General features: G+C 50.3%; 2 protein-coding genes across 2 annotated transcripts; one reads left to right on the top strand and one right to left on the bottom strand.

Annotated features, from left to right (window-relative positions):
• Nucleotides 1-999: 999 nt before the first annotated feature.
• LOC105715004 (ubiquitin-fold modifier-conjugating enzyme 1-like) lies at nucleotides 1,000-5,398 on the bottom strand. The gene is made up of 2 exons (XM_064375731.1): nucleotides 5,378-5,398; nucleotides 1,000-1,601 (listed from the first exon to the last, which is right to left on the bottom strand). Exons 1-2 carry the CDS (start codon nucleotides 5,396-5,398, stop codon nucleotides 1,089-1,091), a joined length of 534 nt encoding a protein of 177 aa, XP_064231801.1. The 3' UTR covers nucleotides 1,000-1,088.
• Nucleotides 5,399-9,475: 4,077 nt separating this feature from the next.
• Nucleotides 9,476-13,586, top strand: TMEM270 (transmembrane protein 270). The gene is given in 4 exon segments (XM_012449235.3): nucleotides 9,476-9,547; nucleotides 12,715-13,146; nucleotides 13,274-13,487; nucleotides 13,490-13,586. Coding segments are annotated over 4 exon segments (798 nt in total). The 3' UTR covers nucleotides 13,570-13,586.
• Nucleotides 13,587-13,899: the final 313 nt, after the last annotated feature.

Genomic DNA, 13,899 nt, shown 5'->3' with positions numbered 1-13,899 from the left:
TTTGCCACGTTGCCCACTCTTCCTTCAACTCTGCTTCAGTGGGTTTTTTTTTTTTTTTGAGATGGAGTCTTGCTCTGTTGCCCAGGCTGGAGTGCAGTGGCATGATCTCTGCTCACTGCAACCTCTGCCCACCCCTGGTTCAAGCAATTCTCCTGCCTAAGCCTCCTAGGTAGCCGGGATTACAGGTACCCACCACCATGCCCTGCTGATTTTTGTATTTTTAGTAGAGATGGGGTTTCACGTTGTCCAGGCTGGTCTCGAACCCCTGATCTCAGGTGATCTGCCCACCTCCGCCTCCCAAAGTGCTGGGATGACAGGCGTGAGCCCCCACGCCCGCGGGTTGATGAGCTGTTTCTATGTGGATGCAGCTGCGTTCATTTTGCTCATTTCACCACCGTGTTAGTTCTCGCTCAAGCCTCAAGCGGGCACACCTGGTTGACTTACCCACTTTCCAGGGGATAGGATATAATGTTGCCATGCACGTGTCTCTTTGTTCAGGAGTGGATGTTTCTGGAAGGAGTGCTTTAACCCGCTGGAGGGCAGTGAAAACAATTCAGCTTGTTGTGAAATAGAATGAGTAGAAATTAGAGCACATTGCATGTAGTAAGAGTAATTATTGTTTTGTTAGGTTCTTGCTTCAGTTTCACATGTGCATTTAATGAGCAGCTTTGTACAATACGTTTGTTTTTCTTTTCTTTCTTTCTTTCTTTCTTTTTTTTTTTTTTTTTTACCAGAGGAAGCAGCTTTTATTGATGAGTTATCTCCAGAAACCAGAAAGACTATGTACTCACTTTCAGTTACTCCCTACGCCTCCAGGATCGCATGTTGCTCCACCTGGGGCCGATATAAATTGCCTCTAGATTTTCCAAAGCCCAGTCTTTCCCTTCCCTGTGCAGCCTTAGAAACTAAGTAGCGATGCTGTCTGGGGTTTGCTTCTCCCCCAGCAATGCCTGCTGCAGCTACTTAGTAACAACTAGAGGTGAGGGGTGTTCTGGAAGCAGTTAGGTGAGTTAAGTGTGATGCTCAGGAAAACAGGATCATAGCCTATCAAAGGTCCCTCTGCCCTGCCTCAGTGGCTTGATCCTTCATTAGTTGCATTTCTCTTTGTGTTGGATGACGCCCTTCTGAATCAGATCAGGGATTTCCACTGCCAGCCGTGGACCCAGCCCCAGAGCCATGAGATGCGCTAGTCCAAATTTGGGCACATTCCTGGCCCACAAAGGTTTGAAGTGATCCGTCAGGCATATTTTTCCACCCCTGCACATCTTTGCTGTCTTTCCATCAAGCTCAGGGACTGCAATTTCTGGGGCAGTAGTAGGATACGTGATAGGAATGTCAAACTCGATGTCAAACTCGTATTTCAGGAGGTCATGGATATACCGGCATTTTCCAAACCACCGAGTCCCTTCCTTGTTGGACTCCAATGGGAACCAAGCGCTGTCAGCATTCTTGTTCTCCACATACCGGATAAGGGACTGATAATCCTCCTTCAGTCGCTGCACCCGTAACTCCCGATCTCGGGGTCCGGCATTTGCCTTCAGCGCCGGGATCTCAGACACAACACGTCGCGTGGCCTCATCCGCCGTCTTGGACCAGGGCCACTTTTGTTTTTCTTTTTAGAGACAAGGTCTCCTTGCATTGCCCAGGCTGGAGTGCAGTGGCGAAATCCTAGCTCCTTACAGTCTTAGCCTTCTGAGCTCAAGTGATCCACCTGCCTCAGCCTCCTGAGTGGCTGGGATTGCAGGCCTGCACTACCACGCCCAGCTAATTTTTTTTTTTTTTTTTTTTTTTTTTAGACAGAGTTTTGCTCTTTTTGCCCAGTCTGGTGTGCAATGGCGAGATCTTGGCTCACTGCAACTCCACCTCCTAGGTTCAAGCCATTCTTCTCCCTCAGCCTCCCGAGTAGCTGGGATTATAGGCATACACCACTATGCCCAGCTAATTTTTTGTATTCTTAGTAGAGACGGGGTTTCTCCGTGCTGGTCAGGCTGGTCTGGAACTCCCGACCTCAGGTGATCCACCCATCTCGGCCTCCCAAAGTGCTGGGATTACAGGCGTGAGCTGCTGCGCCCAGCCTATTTAATACAATTCTTAGCATGAGTGGCATCCAGAGACTAAAAACCAGCAGGGCACTCCCGAGTCAGGGGACAGGCAGTGTCCGAGGCTCCGACGTTTTTGTTTTTGCAAATGAGGGTGAGATCATATCTCACTGTGGTTTCAATTTGCATTCCTCCCTAATGACTGGTGAGGCTGAACCTCTTGCCACACGCTTATCGGCTCCTGGAGTTTCCTTTTCCGTGGATTGCTTTTGCTTTTGTATTCCATTGGGTCGTTTGATTTTTTCCTTTCCCTATTTTTAACTGACAAGGGACAACGTATGACATGATGTTGTGATATGTGGATGTGTTGTTGAATGACTAAGCAAGCCATGTGACATATGCGTCACCTCACATATTTACATCATTAATTTGCAGTGAGAACATTAAAAATGTACTCTCTTGGCAACTTTTCTTCCTCCCTCCCTCCCCATCCCTCCCTCCTTCCCTCTCTCCCTCCTTCCCTTCTCTCCCCTCCCTTCCCCCTTCCCTTCCCTTCTTCCTTCCCCTCCCCTGCTCTCCCCTTCCCCTGTCCCCCTTCCCTTCCCTACCTTCCCCTCCCCTCCCTGCCCCCTTCCCTTCCCTACCTTCCCCTCCCCTCCCCTTCCCCCTTCCCTTCCCCCTTCCTTTCCACCTTCCCTTCCTTTCCCTTCCCCTCCCCTCCCTTCCCTCCCCTCCCTCTCCTTCCTTCCTTCCTTCTCTTCCTTCCTTCCCTCCCTCCCTCCTTCCTTCCTTCTTTCCTTCCTTCCTTCTCCCTGCCCCCCTCTTCCTCCCTCCCTTCCTCTCTCCCACCCACCTGTCAGGGTCTCAGTCTGTGGTCCAGGCTAGAGTGCACTTTGCAATCTCCACTCACTGCAACCTCTGCTTTCTGGCTTAAGCAATCCTCTGACCTCAGCCTTCCAAGTAGCTGGGACTACAGGCAAATGCCACCATGCCTGGCTAATTAATACAGAAAGGGTCTTGAGATGCTGCCCAGTCTGGTCTCCAGCTCCTGAGCTCAGGCAGTCCACCTGCCTTGGCCTCCCAAATTGCTGAGCGCGATCGCAGGCATGAACCACTGCGCCTGGCCAGCAGTTTTCAAGTGTACAAGAGATCGTTATCAACTGTAGCTAGCGCGAGGGACAGCAGAGCTCTTGAATTCGCTCCTTCTGGCTACCCGGAATTCCATGTGGATCATGTAGTTTTATCTCACTGGTTTGCAGGCGTTCCTCGGATACTTGAGATTCTGGATAGTTTGCGGGTTGCGAACATTTCTCTCAGCCTGTCACAGCCTTTGCCTTTGCTCGGTGACTCGGGCCAGGACAGTGGTGGTGGCTGGTGGTGGCTGTGAGGGGCTCCAGGACTTCTTTCAACAATATGGTTTATTATTTATTTATTTATTTATTTATTTATTGAGACACAGTCTTGCTCAAAGGAATATTTTTTCTCTTTCTTTTTTTTCTTTTTTTTTTTTTTGAGACGGAGTCTCACTCTGTCTACCAGGCTGGAGTGTAGCGGCTTGATCTCGGCTCACCGCAACCTCCGCCTCCCGGGTTCAAGCGATTCTCCTGCCTCAGCCTCCCGAGTAGCTGGGATTACAGGCATGTGCCACCACTTTTGGCTAAATTTTGTATTTTTGTTAGACATGGGGTTTGGCCAGGCTGGTCTCAAACTCCTGACCTCAAGTGATTCACCTGCCTTTGCCTCCCAAAGTGCTGGGATTACAGGAGTGAGCCGCCACCCCCGGTCCATAGTATGGTTTAAACAGAGAGGTGAGGGGGCCCTGAGGAATATTTTCTTTTCTCTTTCTTTCTTTCTTTCTTTTTTTTTTTTTTAAGACGGAGTCTCGCTCTGTCTTACCAGGCTGGAGTGTAGTGGCTTGATCTCGGCTCACCGCAACCTCCGCCTCCCGGGTTCAAGTGATTCTCCTGCCTCCGCCTCCTGAGTAGCTGGAATTACAGGCACCCATCACCACACCCAGATAATTTTTGTCCAGGTACTTGGGAGGCTGACTTGGCAGAATCGCTTGAATCTGGCAGGTGGAGGTTGCAGTGAGCCGAGATTGTGCCACTGCACTCCAGCCTGGGTGACAGAGGGAGACTCTGTCTCAAAACAAAACAAACAAAAATAAAAAGAGCAAGTAGAAAAAGAAGGAGTGGATGAGGATGGGGTGGGGTGCTGGGAGAATATTCCACAGAAAGGTCTAGGAGAGCTGGCAGAAAACAAGTGTCTGAAAACTTTGTTTCTGAACAAATTGATCAACAAAGGAATCGGTGAATGTTATGAATAATTCCCACTGCTGGTCTTTAATATGTTGCTTATTTTAAAATTTATTTATTTTTGAGACAATGTCTTGCTCTGTCACCCAGGCTGGAGTACAGTGGCACAGTCACAGCTCACTGCAGTCTCGACCTCAGGCTTAAACGATCCTCCCACCACAGCCTCCTGAGCAGCTGGGACTACAGGCACGCACTGTCACTCCTGCTTTTTGTATTTTTTTTTTGGTAGAGACAGGGGTCTTGTTATGTTGCTCAGGCTGGCTTTGAACTCCTAGGCTTAAGTGATCCTCCTGCATCAGCTTTCCAAAGTGCTGAGATTACAGGTGTGAGCCACTGCATTGGGCCTGTATATATGCTATTTTGTCCATTTATCGGCACTTTTATTTTGGGATGAATAATAGTTTTGAACCATGAGATGGTTTGACAACTTTATATCCCTTTAAAAACATTTTTTTTTTTTTTTTTTTTTTTGAGACATAGTCTCACTCTGTCACTAGGCTGGGGTGCAGTGGCGCGATCTTGGCTCACTGCAACTTCCACCTCCTGGGTTCAAGCAATTCTCCAGCCTCAGCCTCCTGAGTAGCTGGGACTATAGGCGCCCACCATTGTGCCTGGCTAATTTTTGTTTTTAGTAAAGACAGGTTTCACCATGTTGGTGAGGCTGGTCTCTATCTCTTGACCTCGTAATCCTCCTGCCTTGGCCTCCCAAAGTGTAAAAACGTTTAAAAAAAAAAAAATCATCCTTGGTGTTGGCTGAAAAAAATAAATAAATAAAAAATGAATGTTTTTGAAGTATTTCCATTTGTTTTTATTTTAAAAATTTTGAATTAATTTTAAGATAGCAAAGGTTTTTCTTTGCATTTGGCAGTGGGTTTTTTAAACTTTAAATTTCAAAATCATGTTGGGTTTCCAAGTGAATTGCCTGAAAACAGTTTGGTTGCAATAATGATTTCCACACATTGGTTTGTGAATTAATACAGTTTTTGCAGCCTGGCTGGTTTCTTTTTACAAATTTACACTCACTTGAAAGCAATTTCGAACCATTTGTCGCTTATTTTGTTTTTAAAAATCCTTGAATTCCTTTTCTTTCACAGATACCGACTTCATTGCTCGTCTGCCCCCAGGAGCCGTCAAAGGCCCGGCAGCGACCGGATTGCACCGGTTTCTCCCCACAACTTTCCCTGCCTGGTTCTAAGTATTTTCCACTTTTACAGATAAGGACAATTGGGGCAAAAACTCATCAAGGTTATAGACTTGTACCAGCTCTGTTCATAAGTCTGCCATCTCCCATCAGTTTCTTTAACCAGGATACAGTCCTTCATGCTTTCATTGCTGTATTATATTTTGTTTCTCTTTTTCTGAGATGGAGTCTTGCTCTATCCCCCAGGCTGCAGCGCAGTGGCGCGATCTCAGCTCAGTTGCAACCTCGGCTTCCTGGGTTCAAGCGATTCTCCTGTCTCAGCCTCCCGAGTAGCTGGGAATACAGGCATGCACCACCACGCCCAGCTAATTTTTGTATTTTTAGTAGAGACAGGGTTTCACCATGTTGGCCAGGATGATCTCGAACTCTTGACTTCATGATCCGCCTGTCTCGGCCTCCCAAAGTGGTGGGATTACAGAAGTGAGCCACTGCACCCAGCCACTTTCATTGCTTTTATTATTTTTATTTTTATTTATTTATTTTTTTGCTCTGCCCCCCTTTCATTGCTTTTTAATCATTATTTTCAAATGTAAGTGGCTTGGATAAAACCATCTTTAGAAAGAAAAAATGCAGGCCAGGAGTGGTGGCTTACACTTGTAATCCTAGTACTTTGGGAGGCTGAGGTGGGAGGATCTCTTGAGCCCAGGAATTTGAGATCATCCTGGGCAACTTAGTGAGACCCCATCTCTACACAAATAATAATAATAAGAAAAAGTAGCCAGGTATGATGGCACATGCCTGTAGCCCACCTACTCAGGAGGCCGAGGCAGGAGAATCATTTAAAGCCAAGGGTTCAAGAACAGCCTGGGCAACAGAGCAAGATCCCCCTCTTAAATTTTTTTTTTTTTTTTTTGAGGCAGCGTCTCCTCTCTGTTGCCAGGCTGGAGTGCAGTGGCGAAATCTCGGCTCACTGCAACCTCTGCCTCTCAGGTTCAAGGGATCATCCTGCCTCAGCCTACCTAGTAGCTGAGATTACAGGCACGCGCCATCATGCCTGGCTAATTTTTGTATTTTTAGTAGAGAAGGGGTTTCACCATGTTGGCCAGGCTGGCCTCGAACACCTGACCTTGTGATCCACCTGACTCAGTCTCCCAAAGCGCTGGGATTATAGGAGTGAGCCACAGTACCTGGCTGTTTTTTCCTTTCTTTTTCCAACGACAAACAAAAAGAAGAAATACCAAGCTCCAATAAGTATACAGGCATATTCTTTTTGTGTAGTTTTTTGGCAAAAAAAAAAAAAAAAAAAAATGAAGATTTGAAACAAAATGAAGTTTTAACTTAGGAACATGAAATAAAAAAGATTTTGGTCCTGATAATTTCTCCGTGGTTTTGCCTCCCGCAACCCAGGCATGACGAGACTTGCACAGGGCGAGCCTGAGGGTGGCGTGACGTTGCTGTTACTGGGAAACCGGCCTCGCAGGCCCGGGGGACAAGCGAGTCACTGGGAACTCTCCACCCACTCGCGCGGGGCGCCCGGGCGCGCCCCGGTGTCTGCTGCCCCCGCGCGGCCGTGCTGCAGTACTGCGCCGTCAGGGGGCGCACCAGAGAGCCGATGGGCACCCGGGCTGCTTCCTGCTTCTCCTCTGACCCTGGGTCCTGGGGCGAAGGGCACAGGCCGGTGAATGGCGCCCCCCGGCGTTGTGCAAGGCAGAGGCTACTGATAACTGGGGTTTCTCGCCTGCTTGCTACCCTGCAAAATGAAACTCCAAGGCCACACAGAGCAATAGTGCACGGATGGCCTTGAACCTGGTGCTGAGTAAAAAAAGAGAAGGGCGCGGGCGGGCGGGAAGCTTTGGACTGAGGGTTCAAGGTTCCCAGTTGATTGATCTACATTGGAGGCTCCTCCCACAGACGGTCCTGCTGCCTTCAGGTGCAACCTGGTGGGTAGGGCCATTATTCATTTCTTTCTTTTTCTTGGACAGGATCCTACTTTGACACCTAGGCTGGAGTACAGTGGCGCAATCACGGCTTACTGCAGACTCAACCTCCTGGGTTCAAGCGATCCTTCTGCCTCAGCCTCCCGAGTAGCGGGGACTACAGGCATGTGCCACCATGCCCAGCTAATTTTTGAATTTTTTTGTAAAGATGGGGTCTTACTATATTGCCCAGGCTGCCTCTCTCCTCAAACCTACTCCTCTCTTCCCCGCCCCCACTTGATGGGCAGCTCTACCATCTGCCCGTCACTCGAGTCTTCTGATGTGGGGGGTATCGCTGGCCCCTGTCTCGCTTTACCTCTTTTCCTGCTCATTCCTCTGTTGGGATGCAAATCTCTATGCGTCCTTCATGTTTCTGTATGTCTTGTGAGTGAGGCACTAATGGATGGCCTTTTGCCCTGGACTTTCTTTTCCAGGATGTCTGTGTATCAGACAACCTTGAAAGATATAGCATCTCCCTCTGGGGCAAAAGGCAGCCCTGCTTACTGCTCATTAGAAAAGATTTGGGTTTCCTGGCCAAGCGTGGTGACTCATGCCTGTAATCCATCACAAAAAAAGAAAGAAAGAAGAAAGAAAGAGAGAGAGAAAAAGAAAGAAAGAAAGAAAGGCCGGTGCAGTGGGCTCACACCTGTAATCTCAGCACTTTGGGAGGCTGAGGCAGGTGAATCACCTGAGGTCAGGAGTTCGAAACCAGCCTGGCCAACATGGAAAAATCCCGTCTTTACTAAAAATACAAAAAATTAGCGGGGCATGGTGGTAGGGGCCTATAATCCCAGCTGCTTGGGAGGTTGAGGCAGGAGAATCACTTGAACCTGGGAGGCGGAGGTTGTGGTGAGCCAAGATTGCACCACTGCGCTGGGTGACAGAGCAAGGCTACATCTGAAAAGAAAAGCAAAGAGAAAAGAAAATAAAAGATTTGGGTTCCCTAAGCTCAGACTTCCTCTTCCTCTCTTGTAACACACCCACCTGGGGTGCTGCAGGCATCATCTGGCCTTGTCACATCACTCTATGGGATTTGGGGCTCAGGGGATGAATGCGAAATGCTTATACTCTAGTTCACTGCTATTGCCATGAGTAACATTGTCTTTGCTCTCTGACCCGGGAGTCTCATGTCTTCTTGTGGCAGCCACGGAGCTCAGCTGGATAACTCGTTAGCACGCGAGTGGGCAACGTCTCAGATCATCACGGGTCTGGACATCCTCCAATTCTATCTGTTGTACCAGCTACAGATTTCTGGCATCTGTTGTTTCCATTCCCAGGGCCTCAGCCCTGATCAAGTCTCCGACATCATACGGATGGGGTTTTTTTGTTCTGGACCCTGGGGATCAGCTCTAGTTGCCTGAACTCAAACCCTGCTCATGAACACATCTGTCCTTGCCTCACTTTCTCTCTTCCCTATGGATGCTTGCAGGGCCCATGCCCCATATAAACTCCTTGGACTTCAATTTTTTTTTTATTTGTTTAGAGATAGGATCTTGCTCTGTCACCCAGGCTGGAGTGATCCTGGCTCACTGCAGCCTCTATATTCTGGGCTGAAGTGATTCTCCCACCTTAGCCTCCCGAGTAGCTGGGACTACAGGGGTGCACCACCACAGCTGGCCATTTCTTCCTTTTTTTTTTGTAGAGATAGGGTCTTGCTATGTTGCCCATGCTGGTCTGAAACTCCTGGCCTCAAGTGATCCTCCTACCTTGGCCTCCCAAAGCCTTGGGATTACAGACATGAACTCATTCCTAGGTGGCACTTGAATTCCTGTTCCAAGATCTGGAGAAATCTGACCCAAAGAAAGCTTTGCTCGAAGACCTTCTTGGCTGTGTTGGGGTCAGACTTGGACTGAGGTTTCCGAGGAAGCAGTAGAGCGACCGGAGCCAGGTAAAGACGGGGGTCTCTTGTGGCAACTGGGTCCCCATGGTTACTTGGCCCCCACCCTGTGGCATCTGTGAGGTCATCCTGCTTCTCTCAGCTGGAGGAAGAGGGGGAGGCCAGATATGGAGACCATTCCTCCGGTCAGATCCAGCCTTTTGGGGATTCTCTTGCAGGCCGTGAGGCTCTCAGTGCTGGTGAGTGGAGGGTAGGGGTAAGTGGGGTGGAGACCTCACACCAGGCCCTTTACAAAGCCACCTCAGAGCTGCCGGACCCAAGCCCTGCCTGTCCCATCCAGTGGAACTAGGTGGGCTGCCTGCCTTCCAGAATAATCTGACATCTCCCAGAAACCCCACCCCAAACTTCAGTGCTGAAATTTTCTTTTCTTTTATTTATTTAGAGATAGCGTCTTGCTGTGTGACCCAGGCCGGAGTGCCGTGGTGCCATCTCAGCTCACTACAGCCTCCAACTCCCAGGCTCAAGTATTCCTCCCTACTCAGCCTCCAAGTAGTTGGGACTATAGGTGTGCCTTACCACGCCTGACTAAATTTTGTATTTTGTAGAGACCGTGTCTCACTATGATGCCCAGGCTGGTCTCCAACTCCTGGCCTCACGTGATCCTCCCACCTCAGCTTCCCAAGGTGCTGGGATTATAGGCGTGAGCCACTGCATCTGGTGGAAGTTTCTCTGTTGAGGGTCACTCCTATGGGTGATTCATTGTTTTTCCCTTTTTTTTTTTTTTTTTTTGAGATGGAGTCTCACTCTGTTGCCCAGGCTGGAGTGCAGTGGTGCGATTTCACCTCACTGCAGCCTCCGCCTCCCGGGTTCAAGCGATTCTCCTGACTCAGCCTCCCAAGCAGCTGGGACTACAGGTGCATGCTACCATGCCTGGCTAATTTTTGTATTTTTAGTAGAGACGCAGTTTCACCATGTTTGCCATGTTGGTTTCGAACTCCTGACCCCCTGATCCGTCTGCCTCGGTCCCCCAAAGTGCTGGGATTACAGACGTGAGCCACCGTGCCCCGCCTCTCATTCATTTTTTTTAAATATGCAAAAGCTTGTGGTCAGGGTCACAGCTCAGTAACACTTAGGAGGCCGAGGTGGGAGGATAGATGGAGCCTGGGAGGCCAAGGCTGCAGTGAGCTACGATCGTATAACAGGGTGCAGTAGAGAAAGACAGACACCATTAGATTTGCATCTTGGCTGTTTCACTCTCTAGCTGTGTGACTTTGGGCAAATCGCTTCACCATTCTGAGCCTCTGCTTCCTCTCATACAAATGATCTCGGCCGGTGGCGGTGGCTGAACCTGTAATCCCAGCACTTTGGGATGCTGAGGCGGACAGATCACGGGGTCAAGAAATTGAGACCATCCTGACCGAGATGGTGAAACCCCGTCTTTACTAAAATTACAAAAATTAGCCGGGCATGGTGGGTGACTGTAATCCCAGCTTCTCCAGAGGCTGAGATAGGAGAATTACTTGAACCTGGGAGGTGGAGGTTGCAGTGAGCTGAGATCGTGCCACTGCACTCCAGCCTGATGACAGAGCCAGACTCCGTCTCAAAAAAGGCTCTCATGGGATCATGTGGGGTATCATAGGTTTCCTCCTCCCTGCCTCAGCACCACAGCCTGGGAGGTCCTATTCCCACCTCCACGCTAATTCTTCTCCCTGCTGCACCCCTTGGTCTCAGCATAGCTGTGCCCTCCATGCCCCCAGCTCTGCAAATCCAGCCCGTGAGTCAGGGGCATGCAGCCAATCTCAGATGGTGGGCCTGTGGACACCAGCATGGGGGGTCCAGGTGGGTGGACTGGTGTCACTCAAGGGCTGGGGGCTTTCCAGCTCTGATGAAGGGTCTTTTAACTTCAGGACTCGAGAACAGCTTTCCCCCTAACCCCAGTCCTGCAGTGTCTCAGTGAATGGGAGGCACCGTTGTCCAACCGGTCACCCAGATCAGAAATCTGAAAGGCTTTTTTTTTTTTTTTTTTTGAGACGGAGTCTCACTTTGTTGCCTAGGCTGGAGTACAGTGGTGTGATCTTAGCTCGCTGCAACCTCTGCCTCCTGGGTTCAAGTGACTGTCCTGCCTCAGCCTCCCGAGTAGCTGGAATTATAGGCACCATCATGACCGGCTAATTTTTTTTGTTTGGTTTGAGATGGAGTCTTGTTCTGTGTTCTGTTGCCCAGGATGGAGTGTTCTGTGTTCTGTCACCCAGGCTGGAGTACAGTGGTGCCATCTCGGCTTACTGAAACCTCTGCCTCCCGGGTTCAGGCAATTTTCTGCCTCAGCCTCTCGAGTATCTGGGATTACAGGCGCCCACCCACACACCTGGCTAATTTTTATATTTCTAGTAGAGATGAGGTTTCACCATCTTGGCCAGGGTGGTCTTGAACTCCTGACCTTGTGATCCACCCGCCTTGGCCTCCCAAAGTGCTGGGATTGTAGGCGTCAGCCACCGAGCCCGGCCATTTTTTTTTTTTTTTTAATAGAAACGGGGTTTCACCACATTGGCTAGACTGGTCTCCAACTCCTGACCTTGTGATCTGCCCGACTCGGCCTCCCAAAGTGTTGAGATTACAGGCGTGAGCCACTGTGCCCAGCGAGATCCTGTTTCTTAAAAAAAGAAAAATCCAATGGAAGGGAACCCAAATATACTATGAAACACCTTCTAAAAGTCCCCCCTCAGAATGGAGTCCTTAAAAGTGGGCAGAGTTCATCCTTGCACATGGAGGGAGCTGAGGCCTTGGGGTGGGAATCTGGCTCAAGGTGGTCCAGCAGCTTCACCTCTGCAGTAAAAGTGGGGCTCCTGGCCCGGCGCGGTGGCTCACGCCTGTAATCCCAGCACTTTGGGAGGCCGAGGCGGGTGGATCACGAGGTCAAGAGATCGAGACCATCCTGGTCAACATGGTGAAACCCCGTCTCTACTAAAAATACAAAAAATTAGCTGGGCATGGTGGCGCATGCCTGTAATCCCAGCTACTCAGGAGGCTGAGGCAGGAGAATTGCCTGAACCCAGGAGGCGGAGGTTACGGTGAGCCGAGATCGCGCCATTGCACTCCAGCCTGGGTAACAAGAGCGAAACTCCATCTCAAAAAAAAAAAAAAAAAAAAAATGCAAAAAAAGTTAGCTGGGCGTGGTGGCAGGCACCTATAATCCCAGCTACTTGGGAGGCTGAGGCAAGAAAATTGCTTAAACCTGGGAGTTGGAGGTTGCAGTGAGCTGAGATGGTGCCATTGCACTCCAGCCTAAGTGACAGAGTGAAACTCCATCTTGGAAAAAAAAAAAAAAAGAATTATTAAAAAAAATGTGGGGTCCCTGCCCCAGGAGGGTGATGATGGGTGACGACTGTCTCTCTCTCTTCTCCTGCAGTTGGTTCAGAACCGAGATCACCTCTACAATTTCCTGCTCCTCAAGATCAACCTCTTCAACCACTGGGTGTCAGGGCTGGCCCAGGAGGCCAGGGGAACCCGTGTCCGGCAGGCCCACCTACCCCTGGGGGTTGCAGCCTGCCCCCTGAGCCAGGCTCTCCAGGCTGAGCTGGCTCTGATACAGGTCCCTGTCTGGCTGGTACTGCAGGGACCCAGGCTGATGTGGGCTGGCATTCGGAGCGGCACCAGGGCCCTGGGCCTGGCCTTGCTGGGTGCCTGGGAGTGGCTGGGCCTGTCTGTGGCCCTCTGGACGGACCTGCTTTCGTTGTATCTGCATGGCCTGATGCTGGTGGCCTTGCTACTGGTGGTAGTCACCTGGAGGGTGTGTCAGAGGGCCCACTGCTCCCAACTGGGCTGGCAGCTCAGTAAGATGGTTGGTCTAGGGGTGCGGCTGGGCGGTGGAGGGGAGGCCTGGGGTGCTGGGTGTGGCCAGGGCTGGCTGGGCTGGGGGGCGGGCAGAGCCAAGCAGTTTAACCCTATGGGCTGTCTCCCCGTTCCAGGCCTTGCAAGTGAACTGGCTGGTGAGGGAGTTCCTGGCACAGCTGAGACACCTGTATTGGTGGGTGGAGACTGTGATTGCACTCGCCTCCTGGCACCTGGCCTATCTCATCACCTGGACCACCTGCCTGGCCTCCCACCTGCTGCAGGCTGCCTTGGAGCACACCACCCAGCTGGCCCAGGCCCAAGAGGTTGAACCCCAGGAGGCCTCAGAGTCTTCTTGCTGTCTTCACTGTCTGGGTCCTTGGCCTCAGAGTCTGGACCAGTTTTGCCAGAGCAAGGAACTCCCAGAGAATAAATGTATCCCCAACTGCCTCTCCCGGTCTGGCCTGGCCTACGGTCTCACTCCCTCTTCCCTAATGGGCTGGAGACACGTTGTGTGAGTGATGTGCACGTGTGTGCATGCATGTGAACCCAGGGCCGTCTTCTGGGAAGGAAATCACATTCTGTCAGCATCTTCTATGGGCCAGATATCAGCCATCTCAGACAATTTACTCATAATTTGGTTTAAATCTCCTAGCAACATGGCATGAGGTTTGACTAGCACCATTTACAGCCGAGAAAATGGAGCCTCCGAAGGTTGAACTTTCCCAAGGTCACAGTCCTTCGAGGGCGGAGCCAGCACCGG

This window comes from Aotus nancymaae, unplaced genomic scaffold (genome assembly GCF_030222135.1).
Source record: "Aotus nancymaae isolate 86718 unplaced genomic scaffold, 86718_ANA_hifiasm-v0.15.2.pri h1tg000012l, whole genome shotgun sequence".
Lineage (NCBI taxonomy): Eukaryota > Metazoa > Chordata > Mammalia > Primates > Aotidae > Aotus > Aotus nancymaae.
This window is presented reverse-complemented; position numbering and strand designations above follow the sequence as displayed.